This window comes from Acomys minous (genome assembly GCF_964271855.1).
Source record: "Acomys minous genome assembly, chromosome: 12".
Lineage (NCBI taxonomy): Eukaryota > Metazoa > Chordata > Mammalia > Rodentia > Muridae > Acomys > Acomys minous.
The window spans coordinates 102,394,062-102,419,833 of record NC_140493.1 but is presented as its reverse complement, the minus strand read 5'-3'; the positions used below and the strand labels follow the sequence as shown (position 1 = coordinate 102,419,833).

The window sequence follows — 25,772 nt, the reverse complement described above, 5'->3', positions numbered from 1 at the left end:
TGATCTTGAAATGCTAAAATAACAAGTTCTTTTTTTTATTAATTTATTCATATTACATCTCAATTTGCTATCCCATCCCTTGTATCCTCCCATTCCTCCCTCCCTCCCTCCCCCCTCCTCTATGACTGTGACTGAGGGGGATCTCCTCCTCCTGTATGTGCTCATAGGGTATCAGATCTCTTCTTGGTAGCCTGCTATCCTTCCTCTGAGTGCCACCAGGCCTCCCTATTTGGGAGACATGGTCAAATATGGGGCACCAGAGTTCGTGTGAAAGTCAGTTCCCACTTTCCACTCAACTGTGGAGAATGTCCTGTCCACTGTCTTGTAACAACCAATGGTCGCCATGGCAGCACTCGTGCACCCCCACCCTACCCCTTTACTGTGTAAAAGAATGATTCTCTCTTCCCAGTTGGTCCAAAGCTTTACAGGCTTCTCAATTTTACTGTTCTTGTCATTGTGACATCAAAGAGAGAACCCAGGACCCTGAAGACACTAGGTAAGAACTTTACTGCTGGGCTACATCCTCAGCCCCTAGGATTTCATGTTTTAAGTAAAAGTGACCTTGAGGCAGGACATTTTTATCCTCTAGAACAGTTTGCAAAACTGTCTCTCTTGCTTGAATCTGTAGTTTTAAATGTGGGAAGAGTCACCCTAGTCGATCGGTGAGAGTTTTTAGATTCCGCAAACCTCAGAGGCCCAGCTGCCCAATAAGGCACTTCTTGACTTCCAGCTCCTGATCAGAATGGCAAGTTTACCCCCAACTACAGACTTGTAAGGAAAAGGACTTCCACAGCAACCAGCCATGGTTAAGATGCCTATAATTCCAGCACTCAGGTGCTGAAGCAGGAGGATTACAGAATCAAGACCAACCTGGGCTACAGATGGACTTTAAGGACAGCCTAGGGTATACAGGAAAGCCTTATCTAAAAAGGAAGGAATACTAGATAGAAGTAAGGAGGGAGGGAGAGAGAGAGAAAGAGGGAAAGAGAGAAGAGAAGGGAAAGAGAGAGAGGAAGGGAAGGAAGGAGGGAGGGAGGGAGAGAGGGCGGGAAGAAGGGAGAGAAAGAGAAGAGGGGAAAGAAAGAAAGATGGAGGGAGGGAGAGAGGGAAGGAGAGAAAGAGAGAGAAAAGAAAGAAAGAAAGAAAGAAAGAAAGAAAGAAAGAAAGAAAGCAAACTATCCACTAAATTAGTATAATGGATATAACCTACTCTCTCCCTCCTTTAAATCAAAAACACTTTAAAGGAGGCACTAAGAATAGTAAAATATCCAAGATAAAGTTGGGGTGGAAGAAAATTTTCCATGTTTTAGTAGGAAATGCTTGAAATTCAGTATAAAATAACAACGTCGGAGTTCAAAGGTACACCACTGCTTTCTTCTTGGATCGATGTCTGACTTTTGAGTGTTCAAGGGGCTTTGTCATTTTCAAGCGTGCAATTAGCTAACTTCCCTAATTCTGCTTCCAAATGCCACAGCACAGGCTCCTGACTGTGGGCTGACACTACAAAACAGATCCACGCTGTCTGGAGAATTGCTAGCTCGGAGTTTATGCTGACCAGAGCCTTTCTGCCTATTTGAACTCCCCCTGATCATTTCCGAGAAGGGCTATTTGGTGCGTCCACAGAATAAAAACACAGCGCGCCTCTGAAGTCATACATTTGTCAAAAGATAAATAAATATCTACTGCCTCTTTTACTGTCCTGTTCTGAACAAACAGACTGTGCTTAATTGACTGTTTGATTTTAGCTACTCTGAGTCAGACAGTATTGACATCTGGATGGGCCTCCAACACACTTGGGTATGGCCAACAGGCTGCTCGGCTGGGCACTGAGACTCCAAAGTAGGCCTGGAGGAAATGGGAACATAAGTCTAACTATTTTAGCAGCAGGCAGCTTACTTCTAGTGACTTTCTTGTTTGAACATTTACAAAAAGGTTAGAGCGAAAACCATCAGGCTAGTGGGCCAGCGAGCAGGCTCAGTACATAAAGCTATTACTCCATGATCCAGGCTCAGTACATACAATGCTTACCTAATGACAATGAAGACCTGAGATTGATCCCCAAAACCCATATAAAAAATCCAGGAGCTGCAGCACACACATCTAATATTAGCACTGGGGAGGTAAAGACAGGAAGACCCTTGGGCTTCATGGCCAGCCAGCCTTGAACAAGAGACGCTGTCGCAAAACACAAGGTGGTCATACCCAAGAAACATATATATATATAATCCACCTGCTAAATAAACTCATATTAAACCTTCTACAAGACTAGATTATAGTGATTTTCTATTAGAATTTAGTGTTATGCATGCAAAAACAAGACCTACTTGGACATGTGGTAGGTTGGATGAGAAAGCCTAACCTCCACCCCCGTCACTCTCTCAGGCATTTGAATAGTGGGCTCCACTTGCTGGCACTGTTTGGGTCAACTCAGAAGGTGTGGCCTTGCTGGAGGAAGCATGTCACTTGGGGCTGGCTTCAAGAACTTAAGACCTCTCCTTACTCCCTGTTCACTCTCTTGCTCCCTGCTTGAACCTCCCTGCTTGAGGTTCAAGATGTGAGCCCTTGGCTTTTACTCCAGCCACCAAGCCCGCTGCCCACTGCCCACTGCCTGCTGCCCGCTGCCTGCTGCACACTGCCTGCTGCCTGCTGCCCGCTGCCCGCTGCCCACTGCATGCTGCCCGCTGCCCGCTGCCCACTGCCCGCTGCCCACTGCATGCTGCCTGCTGCCCACTGCCTGTTGCCCACTGCCTGCTGCCTGCTATGATGGGCGTATCCCACTGAAACCATAAACTCTTTCTTCCCTGAGTTGCTTTGAGTATGGTGTTTTATCCAAGCAATAGAAAAATAACTAATATAGGCCAGTAACACCTACCTTAGGAATTCTTTAAAATCTCAAAGATAAAAACGTATACTGGGGAAATAGGGAAGGCTTCAGATGTACTATTTTTAAAATAAGTGCATAAAGGAAGTGTTTCTAAGAATCATTGTTTCTTTGTTTTCCTCTGAAATACTTCAAGATACTGACATAGAAAACTCCAAAAAAAAAAAAAAACCACTCCAATACCAAAATCAAAACAAAACAAACAAAAACCCCCAAGAATTGACTAGTGGGATTACATAAAATTAAAAAGTTTCTGCGCAGTGAAAGAAACAATCACCAGAGTGAAAAGACAGCCAATAGAATAGGAGAATTATCTTTGCCATCTATGTATCAGATGATGATTTGCTATCTATACTACACAATGACAAGTCTTAACTGCCGAGATAAATCTTCCAATCAATAAATGGGATAGCGGACCAAACAGACAATTCTCAAAAGAAGCACAGATGGCCAATAGATACGTGAAAAAAAGTTTTCAACATCCTCAGCTATTCCAGAACCTCAGATGGGCAGGACTTTGAGCTTCCATCTTATCTCAGCTATGACCGCCATCACCCATAGAAGAGGGGACAGAAAGCAAGCCAGAGGACGAGGAGGAGGAGTGCTGTGAGGTGCTGACGTCTGCACATGGCCTGGCTACTGCACATACCAGCTTACTGCAGCACAGGAAGTCAGTCTAAGTTCCAGAATGGATGCACAAGGGGTCCCTGGAGAGCCCACCATTGATGGAAGATCTGTGTGGCTGATGGCTGACCGGAGCGGGAGAGTCACTCTCCCTGCAGGACTTGCAGCACTCACTGAATGTAGGGGTTATTAATAATCCCTTTTAAAGGACTTCAAGTAGTAGGGGAGAAAAACGTAGAAACACTGAGAGAGACAGAGTGGGGTCGTGGTGGACAGAGAGAGTAAAACTGCACTGGGTATATATGTATGAAATTTGCAAACAGTAAGATAATGTTTTTTTAAAAAAACATGCTGGAGAGAGCGGGGGGAGAGGAAGCTTTATTCACTGCTGCTGGAAATGTAAACTTGGACAACTACTTTGGAAGTCAGGATGGAGGTTTTATACACAACTACAGACAGAACTACCACAGGACCCAGCTCTATCACCACCACCACCACCACCCTCCTCCCAAAGGACCTTATGCCCCAGCGCAAATATTTCACTAACTAAACATGCTCTTGCACTATTTATAAGGAAATGGTCCAATAGCCAAGAGGTCTACTATCCATATGGACAGATGTGTGTGTGTGTGTGTGTGTGTGTGTGTGTATAAATATATGAATTTATATTTATTCTATTAGTTCTGTTCCTGTAAAGGACCCCAAGTCGTACAATATGGAGATAGATGATAGATAGATCAATAGATTGATAGATAGATAGATAGATAGACAGATATGTGTTTGCTCTATCAGCTCTGTTCCTCTAGAGTACCTAAGACAGGAGGGTGTATGTGTGTAGGGGTGTGTGCAGGGGTGTGTGTGTGGGTGTGTGTAGGGGTGTGTGCAGGGGTGTGTGTGGGGGTGTGTGTAGGGGTGTGTGCAGGGGTGTGTGGGGGTGTGTGTGCAGGGGTGTGTGTGCAGGGGTGTGTGTGTAGGTATGTGTTGGAGGCTCCATGGATATAAAAAGGGACCGTGAGAGGAGAAGCAATCTTAGTGGGGGAGGGAAGGTGTGACCACATGAGACATGAAAGCAGAAAGGGGCTACAGTGGGGAGCAACCGGGGCCCACAGGGGTAGGAGGATACAGAAGGGAACTGGGGGAGGGGACAAGGATAACTCAATATGTTATGTGAAAACGCCACAGCAAAACCAATGACTTGTATGTTAACGTAAACAAAAGGCTAAGTGTGAAAAGGGAAGAAACAGATCAGCGTTTCTTTCATCTTGGCATTCGTGAGGGGTAAATAAATGCCTGCACTTCCCTTTCTCCATCCGAGGTGCTATTTGCTCCCGATGCTGCTGAGGAAAAAATAAACATGAAAACACTAAGTACCTAGCACTCTGGGCTCAAGAGTTAACTAGGTGACGATGGCTTTCCCTGGTGCCCCCTCTACTTCACCGAGGGGTTGCTCGGATTTTTCTCTATCTGTTGCCTGTGTGTGTTCTTAACTGCTGACCAAGTCTGAGGTACATACGATTTCTCTGCCTCTCTCTCTGCTGCACTTCAGGTTTCTCCTGCCTTTTAATTCTTTAACTGACGAAGAAAACCAACCCAATCATGGCCCTCAGGTACCACTGTTTCCTGGCTGGAAACCTCAGTCCCCTCTCTCTGCTTACCACAAAGATCTGGGGCCACTGGGAAGGCCTGACTGAGTTGGGTTAAGTTTAATGCCAGCACTGGAAAAGAAAAGGTCTTTTCATGAAACCGCCTCAGTACTTTAGCTACGGGATTAGGAAACATAACTAGTAAGAGCTGGGGGCAAAACGCAGGCTTTCTTCATGGATAACCAGTCTGTCTGTGGAGGGTTCCTTCTGCCCCGTCAAGCACGGCTCTAAACTGTCGATAGTAAATGAAATAACACAGTTCCTGAGCATAACGTGGGCTCCTACATTGGCATAAGTGAAAATAAAATCTCATCTAAAACTCATAATATCTAAAAGGTCGGGGAGGGGGAAGTGCAAGTTTTCAATTCATATAGTTTCAACCTCATGTCATGTTCATTCTTAGCATCACAGTGAATACTTTGGTGGTTTATAATGGGGAACTATAGAGGGTCCTACTGTCCTAAAGTTGGACCAAGGACATGTAGGGATGCTTAGAACAGTCAAACAGACTGACTCTCTTTTGGTATTATTACCCAATTCCTATAGCGACAAAGACAATCACTCATTTACAAAGTTGATTCCTGAGGATTCGATTCTAAGACATCTGCAATACTCAACACTTTGAGGAGATCTATGGGGCTGGAGAGATGGCTCAGTGGTTAGGAGCACTAGCTGCTCCCACAGAGGACCCAGGTTCAGTTCCCAGCACCCACATGGTATCCCATAAGCACCTATAGGCCTGAGTCTAGAGGACCTGGTGCTCTCTTCTGGCTCCCATGGGTTCCTGCACACACGCATGATATGCAAACATCTACTCAGGCACACATGCATAATAAAATAAACAAACCTCTTGTAATTTTTAAACAGAGGATTTGTCTTTTGATAGCTTCTAGATTGACATGAGTTCTGTCACTATTATTATTTCTAATGAACTCCTTAAGTGAGACAAACTGGTTTGTTGTATGCAAATGAAATAACACAGCATTAACGAGGTTTCCCAATTTTTAACAATTACAGGAAAGCCACAACTTGTCAATAGTCCCAAATACTTAGACGAAGGAACCATTGTGTCTGGGGCTAAAGTTCAGAGAAAAAGGGACAGAAAAAAGAGTTATCAGAGGAAGAGCCATGTGGACTCTGGGTGTCATGAGGGAAGGTAGGTATCATGTGGTCATTATAGAAAGAGCAATAGCACAGGTAGCTGGAGTCCATACACACATGCACTTTTCTTTTTTGACACTGGGGATAGAACCCAGGGCCTCATACATGCTAGGCCATTGTCCTACACACCCAAGGCCCAATATCATTTATTTGTAGAAATTTTCAATGCTTTTGATTCTTTACACACAAAAAAAATTAATCTGACAAAAATAGTTTGATACCAAAAAGTAACTGAGTGACGTCACCGTGCAGATAAGAAGCATTGTGGTAGCTGAAAGCAGGCTTAGGGGACTTGGCATCTAAGCTTGGGTTCTCACCACATGTGGAGAGAGTGCACTAAATGCACGCTGTGGTTGCGAACACTTGAAAAATACTGATGCTAAGGATGAGAGGAGTCAGGGGTCAGCGCTTCCGGGAAAACGTGTCAGAGACTGACCCGTGAATGAGACAGGGAAGCAGAGAACCAACCACTACATTAAACCACAGGTTCACAACGGGAGCCTGAGCATCGTAGAATCACTGACACCCTCCTGGTTCTTCCCGGGACCCTTGGAGAAGGGGCCCAGGTAGGAGAAAAGCAATCAGAGGGAAGCTTGAAGACACTTCCTTACACAGGATCCTCTCCTGAGGCCTCTTGGAGTCAATGATGCCCCCTGACTCACAGGTTGTCCTATGGGACCTTTAAGCACTTGAGGATATGGGCTGGAGAGATGGCTCAACAGTTAAGGGCACTGACTGCTCCTCCAGAGGTCATGAGTTCAATTCCCAGCAAGTGCATGGTGGCTCACAACCATCTATAATGGGATCTGATGCCCTCTTCTGTCTTGCAAGGACACATGCAAATAGAGTATTCAAGGTCTTTAAAAAATGAGACCATTCTTTAAAAAAAAAAAACACTTGGGGGAATGAAACAAAATAAAAACAAAAAATGTCAAGCTTTTAAATCTAAAAGGTAAAATTATGGCCCGATTTCAACCTGACAGATGCGTCACGTCACCCACACAATCACTCAAGGAAAACAGGACACAGTCAGTTCAGGAGACCAGAGAAGGGAGGGGGTGCACTTTCTCTCAAGACACCCAGCAACACTGCCCTAGAGCGCAGCGCTCCGGCTCTCTCTCTAGTCTTCAGCCAGGATGAACACTCAGAATAAACCACCGTGGTAGCCTTGTAAGGCATTAGGGCCAAGAAGCGGGTGAGCGAGCACCAAGGACCAGCCCAAGGGGCCTTCAGCAGCCAAGAACTGCTCTGTCTCATTCTGTGTCCCAAGAAAGCTGTATTTGGAGCACCTCTTCCAAAGAGGCAAGGAGGGCAAGAGCATATTGCTTAGGCACCCTCTGTACCTCTGGGCGACTCCCTGGGTCTAGGTCAATCAATCCACAGTGGCAAGTGTGACTGGGACAACTCCCTCCAAGAGACACAGCTGGGAACCCCAGGCAGCTCTGCCCCACCCACTGCTGCTCACTTCCCATCTGCTTGCACGGGAGAGCCATCCAAACTGACTCCACTTTGCGCTCTCCTCATGGCGTCTTCCTCCCCGCTGCATCCGCAGCTACCGCCACTACCATCTTATGCTAAGCATCACGGCCAGCGTGTAGACAGCAGTCACGTGAGTATCTGGAAAATACTACGCCCCCCTTTTAATCTGTTTGACTACTCCAGTCATCGCCCTCTCTCTTTGTGCCCCGGCTTTCTTTGGATTTGCCGCCGAGCTCCCAACAGCACCTACTACTGCGCGCAGGGGCAAGTCTATCCACAGTCAACATGGGTTCTGCAGAAGGCAACATTCTGAGGCCTTGAAAACACCCGAGTCTGGGCCCTGGGGCCCTCCGCAAACTGTGGCAACAGCCAAGGAAAAAATAGGCAGTAAAAACCTTGAACCCCTACCCGGACTAGCCGATGGACATTCTCCACTGTTGAGTGGAGAAGGAGATCTAACTTTCACACAAACTCTGGTGCCCCATATTTGAACATGTCCCTTGGACGGAGATGCCTGGTGGCACTCAGAGGAAAGATAAGAGGTCACCAAGGAGAAACTTGATACCGTATGAGCATATTCAGGGGGAGGAGGTCCCCCTCAGACACAGACTTAGGGGAGGGGAGGGGAGTAGGGGGGAAGTGGGAGGAAGGGAGGAATGGGAGGATACATGGGATGGGCTAACAACTGAGATGTAATATGTATAAATTAATAAAAATGTATTTACAAAAATAAAAAAAAATAGAAATGATCAAAAAAAATAAAAAATAGTATTCTTAAATAAAAAAAAAAAAAAAAGAAAGCCCCACAGCCTTCTCGATCCAGCTAAACCTTTACTTCCGCCCTGACCCTCAGCTTTCCACCTACCTTTGTCTCTATGCTGAGATCAATATCAAATTGCTTACAATTCTATCCTAGTCTGTCTGTCTGTCTGTCTGTCTGTCTGTCTCTCTCTCTCTCTCTCTCTCTCTCTCTCTCTCTTTCTGGAATAAAATATCCTGATGAACGCGACTTAGGAGAAAAAGGTTTGTTCCCAGTTCTGGTCCTGCACAGCAGGAAGTCAGAGCAGTGGGCGGTTAAAACAACTTGTCACATCACCATCGCAGTCAAGAGCAGAGAGAAAAGTGATGCTTCTAGTACATAACTCCCATCATCCCTCAGTCCAGGACCCACACCCAGGGAACAGCACAATCTACTTTTAGTCTAGATCTTCCCACAGCAACCAACATCAGAAACAATCCCCCACAGGCTGCCCACAGGACAGCCTGATCTACCCAATCCCTCCGAGACTCCAGATTGTGTGGCAGTGACAGTTAAGATGAACTGGCTGTCACAATGTTTTGGAAGGCCTTTGTTGCTTGGGTGATATGACACAGCACAATCCTTCTGACCGGAATGCCTTTCTGTCCTTACTTCCCTTAGGTGGGGAAACACCCCCAATGGCCTCAGCTCAGGATTTCTTTTCCTCCAAATAAAGAGCCCACCTGAATTTAAATACTCCAAATACCCTACGCATATCTCCAGCCCTGGTGTTGCCAGTCATAATGCCTCGTAATGCCGCCATCATTGAATAAACGTTGCCTTAAGTGAGTCCCTACTAGGCTTGGAATTGGGGGTAGAGGCAAGGGCTGTGTTCTGCAGCACGGAGGGCACACTCCAGGGATGCTTCTAGGATGAGCGCATGTGATGGACCAGACCCCGTGGAGGGGAGCCGTGGGAAGGACTTGTCTTCTTTGGCACAGGTCTGTGGGATGCAGGGTTCTCTTACCACTGCGAGGTAAAGTCAACAAACTCTGCGGAGAACTTGTCTGCGGGGAGCTGTGGTGAAGGCTCTTCTACCACCTGTTTCAGCTGCTGGAAGGGAGTTCCCCAAGAATCATAGGGAAACCGGAGGATGGCCAGCTCAATCTGGAAGGAGGGAAACGGGGAGAGGCAACCATTTAAGAAGGGGTAACTGGGAAGCAGCTGCGTTTCTTTTTAGGAGGACTAGAGATGAACCTCAAGTACAATTAGGGAAGAAAAATAAGCTAATAACCCGCTCTCACAAAATCTCAGTGCTCGTTTTTTTTTTTTTTTAAATATTATCTTACCAGCAACAGATATTTAAACATACCTAAATAAATGAGTTCCTTGATTACACCCAGGGCTATTTCATTAAAAAAAAAAAAAATCAGCCAAGAGCATTCAAGTTCAATCCAGGAAGCAACCAGTTTTTCAAGTATCTGGCCAGAAAAGGAAATGGCTTTGGCAGCACTGTGCCTCTGCTGCCACCTACAGGTCTCTTGGTGAAATGGAAAAAAAGGGGGGGGGGGAAGTTACCCAGGATGGAAATGACTGAACTTTTTTTTTTTTTTTTTTGAGTTGCGTAAAGGCCACTCTGCTGTTACAGAATCACATGTTTTCTGGGCAGGGACATGGAATAACTCACTGGATATAATCAGCTGCTGGTCCTGGGCAGAGGCCAGGACCACAGTGGATAATTCCAGACCTCAGAGATATACTGAAAATGTACAATCACAGAGTTACAGATAAGGCACTGACTGTGTGGCCATAGTGCCATGTTTTGAAAAGTACACTCTCCGTTACTGTGTTCTTAGGTTAGATATAACTTCAACACCCAAAATTTCCAGCATGAAAATGTTCAGTACAGAGCTGGGGGGCGTCGCCCAGCTGGCGGAGCGTCTGCCATGAATCCATGAGTCTAGGGGTTGATCCCCAGCATGTTATCAAACTAAGCATGGTGGTGCATGCCTCTAATCCCAGCACTTTGGGATATAGAGAGGAAGATCAGAAGTTCAAAGCCATCCTGGGCTACATACAGATTTTGAAGCCAGCCTAGCCGACATGAGATCTGGTCTCATAAAACTAAAAAAACAAAAAACAAAAAGAAACTATAGCTTAGTGCATTTGGCCTATCAGGGCCCACACACATTAGCATTCTTTTTGCAACTTAACCTTCTTGTCTTACTTTTAATCTTTTAATTTAAATTATAAGGAATACATTAATCTTTCTACCAGAAAGGTGGCCTGTGAGAATACACAAGTTATGAAAAGCCACAGGACAAGTGAAAGACAGAAAAAGGTGAAAAATTCAGACTGCCAGGTCTGTCTGTAGGGTTTCCACCCTGCCTCCACCGTAAACTATCAGCCTTGGAAAACGACCTGCCATCTCACACAGGAAAGGGTGCCCGAGGATGATACCAAAGGCCATTTGCCTCTGGGTCCCCAAAGCCTGTAGCCACCCAGTTCTGTGCTCAAACCCTTATAGCCCACTGTGATGACCATAGGTTACCATCGTGATGCCCAGACTCCAAATGTCAGACTTCACACTGTAGCCCTTCTGGTTGAGCTCCGGGTTTATTCGTTCAGGCTGGAAAGGAGACAGACAGCTAAAGAATGGACTGACAACCGAGAGGCCCACGTGCAGCTCGATCAACCCCACGGTGGAGACAGCACCAGTCGCCACCGCCATACGACTTGTGCAACTCTGTCAGGATGCCTCCCGGGCCAAAAGACTGGGTAATCACAAGCTATGAAATATCTCTGCAGGGTAACTCTTCTTTACAGTGGCCTTTTCTTAGAGGCAGCAGTGAATTCACACCCCTCGTTACAAATGTTAACTGCCCTAAGAAGAAGCGAGGGACGTGTTCAAAAGCTCTTCCGTCCACTAAAATCATCCCTGGCTAAAAATATCGACAGCTCGAAACTCGCTAGAAAGAACCTGTGGAAAAGTTCCTATCTACCGCCTGACTTAAGAGACCTCAGGGGCTTTTACTCACACATGCACCAGCAGTTTTCAATTCCCAAACACAAATCCAGTCCAAGACGGATGTGTTCCTCTGGTTGAAAGGATCTCAGGTTCTCACTAGTGGGCAGTGAACCTACGCACATCCTAGGTGTCTGTGATGACCACAGCTGCCTGTGTGGGTAATGTAAGTTCTCCATAGCCTTCCGGCCTCAGCAACCAAGCTAAGTTGGTGTGTAAAGCTGTGTGGCAATGCACATTAGTTACAAGCATATATATGCTATGGTTTGCATGTTTGTGTCCTCCCCAAATTGCACGTGTTAAAAACCTTATCCCACCTGTCACCATAACAGGAAGTTGTATCTTTACAAGATGACTGTGGAGTTGGGGTGGGTTCCTTGTGAATGAGGTTAGTATCCCCATAAAAGAAGCCTTGGAGAAATCCTCTGATCCTTCTACCATTTGAAGACCCAGAAAGGAGCCTCGAATGAGCCAGAGAAGCAGGCCCTCCCCACACCCTGAACCTTCCAATAGCTTCATCTTGGACTTTCCAGGGGGAAAAAAAAACATTTAAAAAAAACTATCCATGTTCTGTAAGATATCCAGTTTATGGTATTTTGTTACAGCAATCTCAAATTATGGAAACAATATATGGGGCAAGTGAATGATTTCTGACATAAGATCTTTAAGAAAATGGTACAATGCAGATTATTTCTTGAATCTGGGGGACATTTCAATTTTTCCCTCATAGTCATCCATTTCTTATTTTCTGGCCCGGTTTTGCAAGCAGGTGCATTTCTCAGACACACACACACACACACACACACACATCCCTCTGAGTGTTGTACTTACAGCCATGTATGGTTTGCAACCTGCATCAATCGTTTTAGCAACAGAGTCCACCAGGTAGCCACTGATTCCAAAATCACACATCTTCACTTGGCCCAGCGTATTAATGAGCACGTTAGAAGGCTTGACATCTGAAAGAAAGAATGGAGAGTTACCTCTTCACCACTAGAGGGCGCTAGACTCTCCACTTGTCTTGCACCTCTGCATTGGCCAAGCTGCCCAATACAAATGTCACACCGATGCTGACTAAGAGGCGGCACACAGCTTGCTCCTTTCCACTTGGTTTTTAATTCCTCACATTTTGTCTGTGTCTTTCAGGATCATGACTCTTCAAATGAGAAAACGTGTCTCCTTAGCTTCGCTTATCACATCATTGCCTCCATACATGTAATAAGAACTTTAAAAATGAGTACCAAACCAAAGTGGTCCTTCAGGGTAGGGCGGATGGCTCGGTGGCTGGAAGCATTCATCATCCAAGCACAGTGGCCCGAGTTCAATACTCAGCATGTGTGTAAAAGGTCTGGTGCACTGTGTCTCTGAAACCCCAGGGGTTTTTTTAGGGAGAAGGGAAACACAGACAGGGGACTCCCCAGTTACCATGATGTACATAGCAACAAACAAGAAGATACTGTCTCAAGTGGGATGGAAAGCAAAGACCAACACCTGAAGTTGCCCTTTGACCTCTACAAGCAAGCAGTGGCACACAAACACCCACACTCTACACAACACACACACACACACACACACACACACACACACACACACACACACCACATATACACATAAAGTACTCTATTGAATACTCAGTGTGAAAGTAAAGAGGTTGAAGACTTAAAAGGAAGAGAGTAACAAACAATGTGCCAAGTATGGCCCCAGCAACACATTTTGATTGAAACCACTACAGGAGATTCATCGGAGGCTGCCGTGGTGTAAAATGTTATAAACCCAGGCATGCTCAAATGCGGGCTGGTCACTGAAGAAGGGGTAATAAATGAATTTTTCGGGTTATAAAAACAGAACCCACCCAATGGAATGCCCCAATGAGCTGTGGCTCTCTCTAGGTGATGGAATTAGAAACTTCAGGAAATGCTTGCCCTTTGTGACACTTTCCGGAAATGACATAGAAGAAAAAGGATAGATTTATTCTGTGGATAGGCCTTCAGTTGGGCATGACGGCACAGGCCTGTAATCGCAGGACCTTGGAAGTCAGAGGCAGGAGGATCCTGTAGCTACATAGCAAGTCTGAGACTGTCCTGGGCTACAGGAGACCCTGTCTCAGAAAAGAAAAGAAAAGAAAAGAAAAGAAAAGAAAAGAAAAGAAAAGAAAAGAATTTAAGTTATTCCCTAACTATTTTTCCTATTAAACTGGATGACATACCAAATATCACTTCATTACTTCCATTGCTTTGTATATAAATTGTAGTAAAATTTGAATATTTCAATATTTTGAAGGAAAATGTCCAAACAACTTCCACTGTAATGTTATCTTTTATTCTTCTTGCTCAATTGATGTCTGGGAGGCTAACTGCCTCCTTCTGCTAACCTAGCCCTAGTCCTGGAAGCTTCTAGCCTCCATACAATCTAACCTAGGCCTAGAATGTTTTCAGCCTCTGAGACTTACTGCTTAATGAGCTCACCCTTACTTGTTCTTTCTGAGCTCTGGGCTGGCTGGTTCAACTCAGCTGTTCTGACTCAAACTCTTCTCCCAGCTGACTTATTCAATCTGGCTTCTCTCTCAGCCCGGAATTGCTCTGCTTGGCCCCAAACTAACTCAACAATCTGCTCTAATCTTCTGGCTTCTTCTCATTTTCTGGCCTGTTCCATCTTCATCTGAGTTCTCTCTCTCTCTCTCTCTCTCTCTCTCTCTCTCTCTCTCTCTCTCTCTCTCTCTATCTATCTATCTCTATCTCTATCTCCAGCCCATCTCTCTATTCTGTCCTGGTAAAACTCTCCCTGTAAAACTGCCTCTTACGAAGCTTCTCTTTCTTCTCTGTTCTCCTGAGAGTTGGGCGTATCTTATCCCAGCAAGTCCTCTCTGATTCACCACCTTTTCTGCCACTCAATGAGACGTCACTTTCAAACATGGGTGGCTTCCTTCTACAAACTAACTTTACTTTCATGTGGGATTAAAGACTTGGCCTACCACACCTGGCTCTAAGCTTTTCTTTGCCTGATACTCTATACCAGGCTGGCCTTGAACTCAGATCTATTTACCTGTCTCTTAGATTAAATGCATTAACCACACATTGATCTCTTGCCAGAATAGCCATGTTCTGAATGAACATTCCTCTACACCCTACAGCTGTAGATAATCCGCATGCTTGTTCTTATCCATCATCCCACTTCCTTCTTATATCCCTCGCTCCTGTTTTCCCAGATTTACTGCTACTAACTGATGCTGGCAAGAGCAGGTACACTGCTCAGGGTTTTACAACATACCCAAGTTCACAGAGTTTAAGAAGTACCCCCACGAACAATCCTTAGTGGCCATAAGAACCTTTACTACGTTTCCCAAAAAACCCACTTACTGTACAAAGTCCAAGCTGTCCCTAACTAGAACCTTCCAGCAATAATTAGCTCCAGGGTTTTTTTTTTTTTATACCGCTTCCATATATGGTGCTTTCCTATTTCCAGGATGTTTGATTGATGTTTTTCTAATTATTGAGAATCCCTATACAGAATTTTTAAAGAACAGATTTTCCTAGATGACTCTTAAGTCTTTTTAATGTTATTAAAAACATCTGTTCTAAAGGTGACTTTGGAGGCTACAGAGATGCCTTGCTGCTCTTGTAGAGGACCTAAATTCAGATCCCAGCCTGCACGGCAGGCAGTGCACAAAACAGCCTGTTACTCTAACTCCAGGACACAGTGCCCTCTTCTGGCTTCTGTGGGCTCTGCACTAATGTGGCATAGACACACATACGAAAGCAAACACATACACGTAAGTAAAAACAAAATTTACAAGAATTATTTTATAAGTGGATAGTAAAGGATGGGTGAATAGATTAGATAAGTAGACAGATGAAGATATAACAGATACATCTGGGGTGATGTCTCAGCACATAAAAGCACACACTGTGCAATGCAAGTATGAAAGACCTGCGTTCAAATCCCTAGAACCCACATTAAAAGTTAGCCCTGACCATGTCCACCAGTGACCCAGCTCTGTGAGGAGAAAGGAGGATCACTGGAGTTTGGGTTTGCTAGCTGCTTTGGTGAAAGATCTTCACTCAAAGAAATAAGACAGACTGACAGAGCAAGAACCTGACATCCTCTACATATGTGCATGGTGAGCAAGCCCACATGCACACGCACGCGTGCGCGTGCGCACACACACACACACACACACACACACACACATACACACACACACATACAGGCATGTACACAGGTGCACATATGCACATACAAGTAAAATAAGTAGAAATTAAGAGATAACAGGAGAAAAGGAAGGATGGGAAAAAGGAAGAAAAAAAAGCAGACAAAGTCATTTTCCCACTTCCTGCAGCCTGGAAAGGCTCCGCTTTGTTCTGGAGATTTCCACGCTGCATCTGCATAGACACATCTGGGGACCTTGTTGAGATACAGGTTCTGATCTGTCATGTGACTATGCTTTTCTAACCACCTCCTCCTACAGGATAACTAATACAAGCTAGGTTTTCCCTTGGGTCCTCTCAAGTTCTCAATGATATCTATATCTCAATGATTTCTAATCAATTTAGGTATAATATAAAAATTCATTTGTTCTTATATTCTCAGCCAAGACGAAAAATGCCCATGGCTTCCAGCCTGAATCCTGAACGTCTTCCAAAAGCCTAATTACTACAGGCTTAGTCCTCAGCTTAGCCCTATCAAAAGATGCTGAAACCTTTAACAGGTAGGCCTTGGGGGGATGTTTTAGGTCACTGGGGACTGCCATCGGAGGAGTTTATGGGATGTGCATCTCATCATCTCCCTTTCCTTCTGAGCCATAGGTGAATGAGCTTCCTCTACAGCATGGGCCCACCATCTCGTGCTACCGCACCACTGGCCAAAGAGCAACAAGACCAGTAAACCAGAGACCGAAACCTTCAAATCTGTGAACCTTTCCTCTTTATCAGTTGACCGTGCCAAGTGTTTTGTTACAGTAACAGAAGATTAACACAACTACTTACAGTTTTTATACAATCCCATAGGAAAACCCTTCAGCCCTGTTGCCTAACTGAATCCTATCCCTATGACATCCAGGGAAGAGTGGGAGAGGAAAGGAAACGCCGGGGGAAAAAGGAAAGGAACTTAGCAAAAGCAACTGCCAAGGCAGCTCTCCCCCCCCCCCCCCCCCCCGGCTTACCTCGATGGATAACAGAGAGCTTACTGTGTAAATGTTCTAATGCTTTTACAATCTGCAAGAGAAACAGAGTAGATTTGTTGACCCCCATCACTGCAAAGAAGCTGGGTGTTAAGACCGTTGAACTCTATTAACGTTCCCTGCCCGAAGTTGCTGAATGAGTGGTTTTCTCCAATAGTAGTGGCCCTAATCAGGAAAACAATGGGAAGTTACCTAAACTGTACTTATCCCACCAAGGAGGATCTTATCTTACAGCAGAGATGCCTCCTTCATCCCTCTTAAGCATCATCTTTCCTCCGCCTTCCTGAACCTTGGTCGTCATCAAGGTTGCCTTGTCTAATTCCTTTCACACCTTGGTGTTAAGAAGACATTGAAATCTCTACAAATGAAAGTTGAACTAAAGTATGCCTGAGTACAGATGGAGGAACGGTAGTCACGGGCGATGAATATAAGTTTGGAGGCCATGCTGGTGAGTAAATTGTCAACCTGACACAGTCTAGAGTCACCTTGAAGGAGAGCCTAAACAGAGACTGTCTAGATCAAGTTGGCCACTGGGCTTGTCTGTGGAACACTGTCTTGATTTTGTTCATTCAAGTGGGAAGACCCTGCCCACCGTGGGTGGCGTCATTCTCTGGGTAGAAGGTTCTGGATTGCATTACAATATAGAAAGAAAAATGCGTGCATTAACTCATTGCTCTCAGCCCTTGGTTACGGATGGAATGTGGCTGACTACTTGGAGTTCCTGACACCTTGATTTCTCTATAAGGGCGGTCTGTGACCTGGAATTGTGGGCTAAATAAACCTTCTCCCCCTTAGGTTGCTTCTGTCAGGCTTGTTGTTGTTATTGTTGTTCTGTTTTGCTTTTTTTTGTTTTGTCTATCACAGGCAAAGAAAGAAAACTAAGATAGAGGCATTTGGCATGGTTTAGCAAACCAGGCCAATGGCTGCATGTACTACAGAAAGACTGTTAAGAAAAAAGCATTTATTTAGCCACCCGCTGACACCTACCCAACAGATAATGTGTTAGATGGTGGTTATCAGGCAAACACACTTGCCCCATTGTCCTTCAGGATGTACTCACAGAAACTGCTATCTTCCCTAATATATCCTCTGGAATTGTCTGGCCTTTATCAATGACTTGTTTGTAGAATTTATCTAGTGACGTATCCATAAGCTCCATACAGATCCACACATCGCCCTGGAGACCAAGAAGTTCAGGGATGGTCAATTAGGAGGGGAAAGGGGGGGAAAGCAAAAATAACCAACAACTTTCCCAAAGGGCTATTTCTTGTTTGAGCTCTTGGAAGAAAGGGGCAATGCCCCCTCAAGATTTTCAAATCATTTAAAAGCGAACGAGACTGTCATCCCAAGAGCAGCCTGGCAGAGATCAGAGACGCGTACCTCCCGGAAGAGTGCACCATAGAAGGTGACAGTAAAAGGACAGTCCACTGTCCTCATGGAAACATCCAGATCCATCAGTAGCCGTTTCTGCTCCTGGCTGTTGACAGTGGCCCGGATCCTCTGAGTGGAAACACAACGGGAAATGTACGGTTACTGCACTGAGGGAAAGTCAGCTGGAAAGGCAGGGACCCACCAGAGAAGATGGCGGACCATTTTTTTGGCTTCCTAACCAGCCTCTGCTTAGAAGCTAACACATGGTGTATTTCAGAGAGTGGGCAAGTATGTGGGTAAGCACTTCAAAGCTGGAAAAGCAATCTGGTTTACTGTTTATGTCTGTGTGATGACACTGAATACTTTCTGCTTAAGGGGTACTAAGGTTTTAGAAGAAGTAAACCAGCCAGGAGCTGGCGAGATGGCTCAAGAGTTAAAAGCACTTGCTGTCTTGCAGAGGAACCAGATTCGGTTCCCAGCACCCACATGGCCGCTCACAAGCTGTCTCTAATTCCGGTTCCAGGAAAATTGATGCCCTCTTCTGGCCTCTGTAAACACTGCACACACATGGTGCACATACATGAGGTCTGGTACACACACATACATACACATACAATTAAAATAAATCTTTAACACAAAAGTAAAATAGCAGAAAAGGCAAAGATCCCCTCTTTAGGGGAGTGTTGATACCATGGCTACCATAGTTATAGTCTACCTTAGGTAGCCTTAGGGAAGCCATTCTGGGACAAATGTGCATGACAAAAGCCACAGATGACTGTGACTCTAGCATAAAATTGCTGTCATCTGGACACACAGCTTTCCACATCCTAAGGTGACCTCTAGACTACTCAGAAGCTACTTAAGGCATGTAGGCTGACTCTAAACTGCTGCCCAAAGTTCGTAATCTATGCAGTCAACACTAAATACATTTAACCCTTCCCCCAACAAATACAGACAAATTTCTTTCTCAGTCTTGGCTTCTTTATTTTCAAAGTCAGTTAAAACAACAAAATATGAAGCCTGGCATGGTGGCACATGGCTGTAATCCCAGCTCTCGGGAAGCAGAGGCAGGTGGATCACTGTGAGTACGAGGCCCACCTGGTCTACAAAGTGAGTTCAGGACAGCCAAGGCTACACAGAGAAACCCTGTCTTGGAAAAAAAAAAAAAGCAAAAACAAAACAAAACAAAATATGTAGGGAAAGAGGAGTTTGTTTAGAATTTGATTTGATCAAACAACAGAATAACAATACTTTGATATAATTAATCAAGGAAATTTTGGTTTAGATTTGTATTAGATGAGGTATTTAAATTACTATTAATTACCTTAACTGTAATTAGTTACATAGTATTAGAGTCTAGAGAGATGCCTCAGTGGTTAAGAGCACATACTGTGTTTATTTAAGACCAGAGTTCAGTTCCTGGACCGCATATCAGGTGGCTCGCAATCTCCTATAATTACAGCTCCAAGAGATCTGGCATCCTCTTCTGGCCTCAAAGGGTACTGCACCCATGTGCATAAACATGCACAGACACACACATTCTCTATCATCTATCCATGTATCTATGTATCTATTGGTCTATCTATCTATCTCTCTTAAAAGATTCTTTAAGGGGCTGGAGAGGTGGCTCAGTGACTAAGAGCACTGTCTGGTCTTCCAGAGGTCCTGAGTTCAATTCCCAGCAACCACATTGTGGCTCATAACCATCTATAATGAGATCTGGTGCCCTCCTCTGGTGTGCAAGTGTACATGCAAGCAGAACCCTGTATATGTAATAAATAAATCTTTTTTAACAATTAAAAGTGGAAGACAGGGAAGACAGAGAATAAATAGAAAGCAGATATGAGGATGGCTGACAAGAACCTTCCTCAACATTCAAGGGAAACACTGATCAAAAAAAAAAAAAGAGTGTTTCTTTTACAGTCCATGGCGGGTTGTTTTGCTTCTGTAAAAAAGGGCCAAAAAAGGAGGGGGGGGCACAATTCACAGTTGAGATGGGCATATGAATACACTGAAGAAAGAAAACATTCTTCGGAACGTCAACTCTACCTTCACTGCCATGATCTGCCCGCTGGGCACGTGTCGCATCTTCTCCACCACCCCGTACGCACCTCGTCCCAGCTCCACTATAGGCTCCAGGTCATCCGCCTTCACCTCAAAGTTCTGCGAGGAGGAAAAGCAGTTACACGAGAGCAAAGTGAAAACTAAGCACAGAGCATGCTGCCCTCTGTCTGCTTTCTTCTGATGTCCTTGGTATGATAGCTGGGCCACAAGTTTTTTTTTGTTGTTGTTGTTGTTGTTGTTTAATTATTTTATTTACATCTGTGTTCTGCCACCATAGTATGTCTGGATGAGAGCTTCGGATCCCCTAGAATTTGAATACAGGCAGTTATGAACTGCCCATGTGGGTGGCTGAGATTTGAATCTAGGTCCTTTGGAAGAACAGCCAGTGCCCTTAACCACTGAGTCATCTCTCCGGCCCCATGGGTCACATGTTTGTTTTTTTTTTAACATGTCTAGGTGACACTCAAAGCAAGGAGGACCAGAAAATATTTAGGCTCCCATGGTAGACAACCTGCTTGTCCCCAGCAACAGACACAATTCCTCCCAACTCAGCATTCAAACTGTGCCTCTGAATCGATCTTACGGCTCCTTATGATCCGTGACTGGCTGATAGTAACTAGACCTACGTGGCCTTGAGAAACACCCTCCTAAGAGAACCATCTGTTGCCCTCAAATGCCTTGCATGAGGATCCCAATCGTTGTTTGCTATTTACAACTCCAAAACAGTGAAAGCACCGAGTCAGTTCCCTTTGAAGTCAAAACCTTTTTTTTAGCCCATCCTCTGACGTTCTGCCACAGGAAGCAAATTCTTCCGTGTTCAGTGAGGGAAGCGTACATATGAAGAGGTCTGAGTATCCATCAGACCTGTGCGGCTTTTCTCACCTGATTTCCAATAGAAATGCAAGCCTTGGAGTCTAAGTCTCGAGGTGGCCTAAGAAAGATAAGGGGTAAAAGAAGCAGCATGAGACATCTGGTCAACCACATCCTTCCCAAATTAGGGCAGCCGGCAGATTTGCTCTAAGGAAACTGGTGCAAGTTCATAGTCAAGCAAACAGAGAAATAATGGGAAGAGTGTGGGGTCTGATGTAAAATGCACTGAGGTTTTACTCTCACATCATCTCTTTGAGTAGCTACTTCTTCGTTAACATGTGGATATTCATCCATACATATACTTGGTGGTGTAGGAACGAGTATTAACCGAGGTACTCCAAGTCCCTATCGTAAATAGTCGATAAATAAGATCCGTGTGCATCACACATTAAAAGGGAAAGCTTTTTAAAGTCATGGGTCATGACCCATGCATGTCCTGTATAACTGTCGTGGTTATGGAAAACTGACAATAGTAAAAGGTTCCTGAACGTGCAGCAACCAAAGGTTCAATGAACATCAAACCCATAATGAAATGAAGATGTGTCTGGTGGCACTCAACCTGTGTGGCACGGGCGGCCTCACTGTAGCGTGGGTTCTGAGCACACAACACACTCACACTCTTTCTATGGCACATGCTGTTGTTGCATGCCACGAAACACCAATGAGCACTGCCTGAGGCCTCTTGGATGCAACTTTAGACTGCTGTGTATTACAGTTGATGTGTTTTCACTAGACATACAAAGCTTTCTGCTTGCATAGACACGTAATGGTTTCATGATGGGAAACAAGGCTCTAATACTGTCCTACTACTACTCCTTGGTGTTTAAGTATCCAAGTGGTGTGTATTGTATTGTAATGTCTAGTTTCGAAAAAATGCTGCCTGAGTTGCTGACTTGAATCTCATAAAACAATTATTAAGTGTATTTTAACAATTATTAAGTGTATTTTGACTTTTGGTTTAGGCCAGAATTTCCAACAATCTCTGAGATGGCTCTAAATGTAGTCTTGCTGTTTTGCAACACATTGTTATATCAACTGGCATTCTCAGTACTGACAGTTATTAAATAAAAATACCAGTCAACTCTGAAAAACATTGAAGACACTCTACATACTGCGGTATCAAATATTCAGCCACGATTAAATTGCAGATGTAAAAATAAACAAGTACATCTGTCACAACAGTATGCAAGTTGGCCTTAATTATTCATGAATGGGCAAGTTATATATATATATATATATGCCATATATATGGCATATAAATATATATGCCAAGGAATTTTCTTAAAGGCACTTATGACTTATTATCAGTAGATTCGGATATATAATGTATTACTTTTGAGTACCTATATAAACAAGGTTTTATTTAAAAGTTTGTTGACCAAAAAGGAGTCATGAATGGAAAAAGCTTACGAAGTCCTGACAGAGGCAAGAACGCTACGGTGATATGCTTCAGCCCCTTTCATTCATCTGAGAGTACCAACATATTCAGCAATTTTTACCATTTATTTCCATAATTATGCCCCTACCCCCACAACTTCTTTAGATGACTGAAAAGTCTAGGGAGGCGAAGAACTCAGGTCTCCTGATTCCCATCTTTTGTATCTACAGAGGCAAGTTCAGCAACATGTCTCCTGTACATAGTGAACATTCTATTCTCGGATTGTCTCAGGACCCAAAGGTCTGCTGACTTTGTGTTTCCATAGTCCCCCTCCTGGGCATTAATTTTTATTATCTGTGCTCTGGGTTGGTAGAAATCAACTGAAGAGGGCGATGTTTGGCTCCGGCTGTGTTACCTAACCAGGAACCGAGGAAAGCACCTTCTCAGAACAAATGCACCGAAAGTAAGAGATGCCAAGACACCTGTGGGTAACATGATCAAACGCGCAGGACCAACAGCGGGTGCAGTCAGGGAGCATCACGCGCGCTACCCTTACAAAGCACAAACTGCCTGGCAACTCAAGGCGCCTTGGATGCACATTCATGGCGGAACTGTCTGCAGAATAAAATAAAGGGAAATAGGGGAAAGACCGGTGGGAGAAGAGAAGATAAAAGGGAGAGAGGTAAGTAAAAGTCACTGGCCACCCTGGTGCGATTTAACTGTCAACTTGACAAGCATCCAATCATCTGGGAGGAACATCTTGATTTAGGAACTGCTGAGAGCAGACTGGCCTGTGGCCATGTCTGTGAACTGTCTTGATTATTAATCAGCCTAGGAAGACCCAGCTCCTAGGTGGCGCCATTCCTAGACACGGGGACCTGGGTTAGATAAGAAAGCCTGTGGCTGGGCCAGAGAGCAGAGGCCCACTGTGGTTTCAAGTTCCTGGTTCTGGTCTTACCCTGACTTCCCTCAATGATGGGCCGTGACCTGGAAGTACAATCCAAATACATCCTTCCCTCCCTCGAATTGCCTTCGGTCTGAGCGCTTATCACACAGGAACAGAAAGGACACTGAAAGCCTTCCTGAATGCTCTCATTTCCCCAACCCCTGTGGACTCTGGTTTTGTCTTTTCTGCTGAAAGCAAGTACACAGATAAAATAATGAAGACAAAATAGGGATACAAACACAGATATGATTGTCAAGCTAACACTCTCATGACAAGCCTTCCCTTACTTCAAATATCATTCAGTTTAGCAGAACACCGAGGGCTTTTCTAGGCTAACTTTAAACATGAGCTTGGGGGGAGGGAAAGCAAACAAAACTAAAGTATCGTGCACGTCTCACAATGCATATGTGTGTACTGCTTCCAAGCAGGCAATTTTTCTTCAGAAAAGCCTTCCAGAAGAATCAAGTTTCTAAAAACTAATTTCTCATCCCTTTTTAAAAATATTTATTTGCAAAAAAATAAAAAATAAAAAAAAAATTTATTTGCATTCTTTTAAAGTTATGTTTCTGTGTGTATCTGTGAGTGGGTATATACACATGATTGTAGAGGCCAGAAGAGGACGTCAGATTCCCCCGGAACTGGAATCACAGGTGGTTGGGAGCCACCCTGTGCATGTGCTGAGAACTGAATTCAGCTTCTCTGCAAGAGAAGTAAGCATTCCTACCTTCTGGACTGTCTCTCCAGCCTCCAATTCCTCATTCTTAAAACAGTCAGAGCTACTTTTCCTTGGTTGTTACCAATTTGTTTGCACTAATTGTAATATCCCTTTAAAAGGAAGACAGATGTAACTTGAAATGCATGACGGATAATTAAGTCTTTTGCAACTATTTAACACCCTTCCTTGGCAAACCGATGGAGGAAGGAGAAAGGTCACTGAATACTCATGGCCACTTCCATATTCTGCCAACCAGTGACGTCATTGGACAGGACCTCTTCCAGATTTAACAGCTCCTATTCTAAATCATGGCTCAGCAAACTACAGCTTGCGGCCCAGCTATGAGTGATTTTCATAAATGTAATAACTCTACCATATCCTATAAGAGTAGTCAACAAAGGGTAGACAACTGATGCCATCATGGCTCACTGTAACCCAAAATATTTATTCTCTAGCTTTCCCAAATGTTCGCTGGCCCTGACTCTGTACTCTGTTTACAATTCACCTCAACATAATAGGGCATGATGACATTTTCCAAGTGAAGAAAAATGAAAACCAGAACACTTTGGTGATTTCATGAAGAAACATAACTGTCAACTACACTGAGTGTAAAACTCACATCACCTGATCCTCACCCTTGACCTAAGGAGAAGGAAGAAGGAAGAGAGCTGGATAAAATACTTCATCCACTCCATGACTCCCATGCAAGTTGAACCAAATCAAGGGATGGGTCCCCAATACTCAGGCCTCTAATGAAAATGACTAATCCATCCAAGCCTTGGGCCTCTGGGCTCATCAAGTCTGCCAAAAGCATCAAAGGATGCGGCCAAGACCGACAGCCCAAGCTGGGCTAGCTGACACCATGCTCCCTCTGTCCAGGGTTGGATATATTAGTTTGCCTGAGGTGTTGAGACTCAACAGGAAGCTAAAACCGTGGGTGGATATTCTTGTCAATTGTTCAATATTTTATTCCTCTGAGGAAATAAGAAAACTTAGTAGAGAAATTTTCCCCTGGAAGACCACAAGTATCCCAAAGGTCACCTAAGACTGGTGTCTCATATGAACACCAGTGATGGCCTAGTTTGATAATTACTTATTTCTCTACAACTCTATGCAAGGAAACAGTGTGTTGGTTACTATTACAATTATTATTCATTTACTTTATTAAACACCCACTTGCTATGCAAGTGATCAACTCACTACTTAATGTCATGTGTATTATTCATCTATGTTATTAAACACCCACCTGCTAATTGATTACCATTATACGCATTAGTTGTTCATTTTATTAAGCTCCCACTTGGGCCAGAAGTGTTACTGGGTTAATTTATTTAAAACGGCTTTAACTTTTGTGGGTTCTGTTGTGTCCACTTCAGTTGGAAGAACTGACATCAAAAGCCATAACATGATTTCAGATTCTTCAATAAGATGATGACACAATGGCTTCTCACTGTAGAGGTCAAGGATTCTCATTTACCAACCATGAACTATTAGCTCTGATCTCACATCTAGCTAAGAAGATAACTGAGCCTCCAATATCCCTAGGTTTATTATATGCCAGCTTGTATGCTTGAAAGCTATGCCATAACGCTAAAGAACGTAAAGCTACCTTTCATTGGCCACCTATTATAATAGACCAAGAGCTGGGTCACATACAGTTGAGGACCTCTGATCTCAGTAGTGACCAAATCACTTAGGTC

The 25,772-nt window shown here is 44.3% G+C and overlaps 1 protein-coding gene across 3 annotated transcripts in view; it reads right to left on the bottom strand.

Annotated features, from left to right (window-relative positions):
* MAP2K6 (mitogen-activated protein kinase kinase 6) overlaps positions 1-25,772 on the bottom strand; it is a 122,888-nt gene that overhangs the window by 9,645 nt on the left and 87,471 nt on the right. For all 3 annotated transcript variants that reach the window (XM_084803356.1, XM_084803357.1, XM_084803358.1), the window contains exons 3-10: positions 21,046-21,094; positions 20,149-20,262; positions 18,109-18,228; positions 17,789-17,905; positions 16,711-16,762; positions 12,384-12,511; positions 11,079-11,156; positions 9,555-9,694 (exon numbers count right to left, since the gene is read on the bottom strand). In XM_084803356.1, the coding sequence (XP_084659482.1) occupies positions 9,555-9,694; positions 11,079-11,156; positions 12,384-12,511; positions 16,711-16,762; positions 17,789-17,905; positions 18,109-18,228; positions 20,149-20,262; positions 21,046-21,094 (798 nt within the window). The remainder of the gene's footprint in view (positions 1-9,554; positions 9,695-11,078; positions 11,157-12,383; positions 12,512-16,710; positions 16,763-17,788; positions 17,906-18,108; positions 18,229-20,148; positions 20,263-21,045; positions 21,095-25,772) is intronic.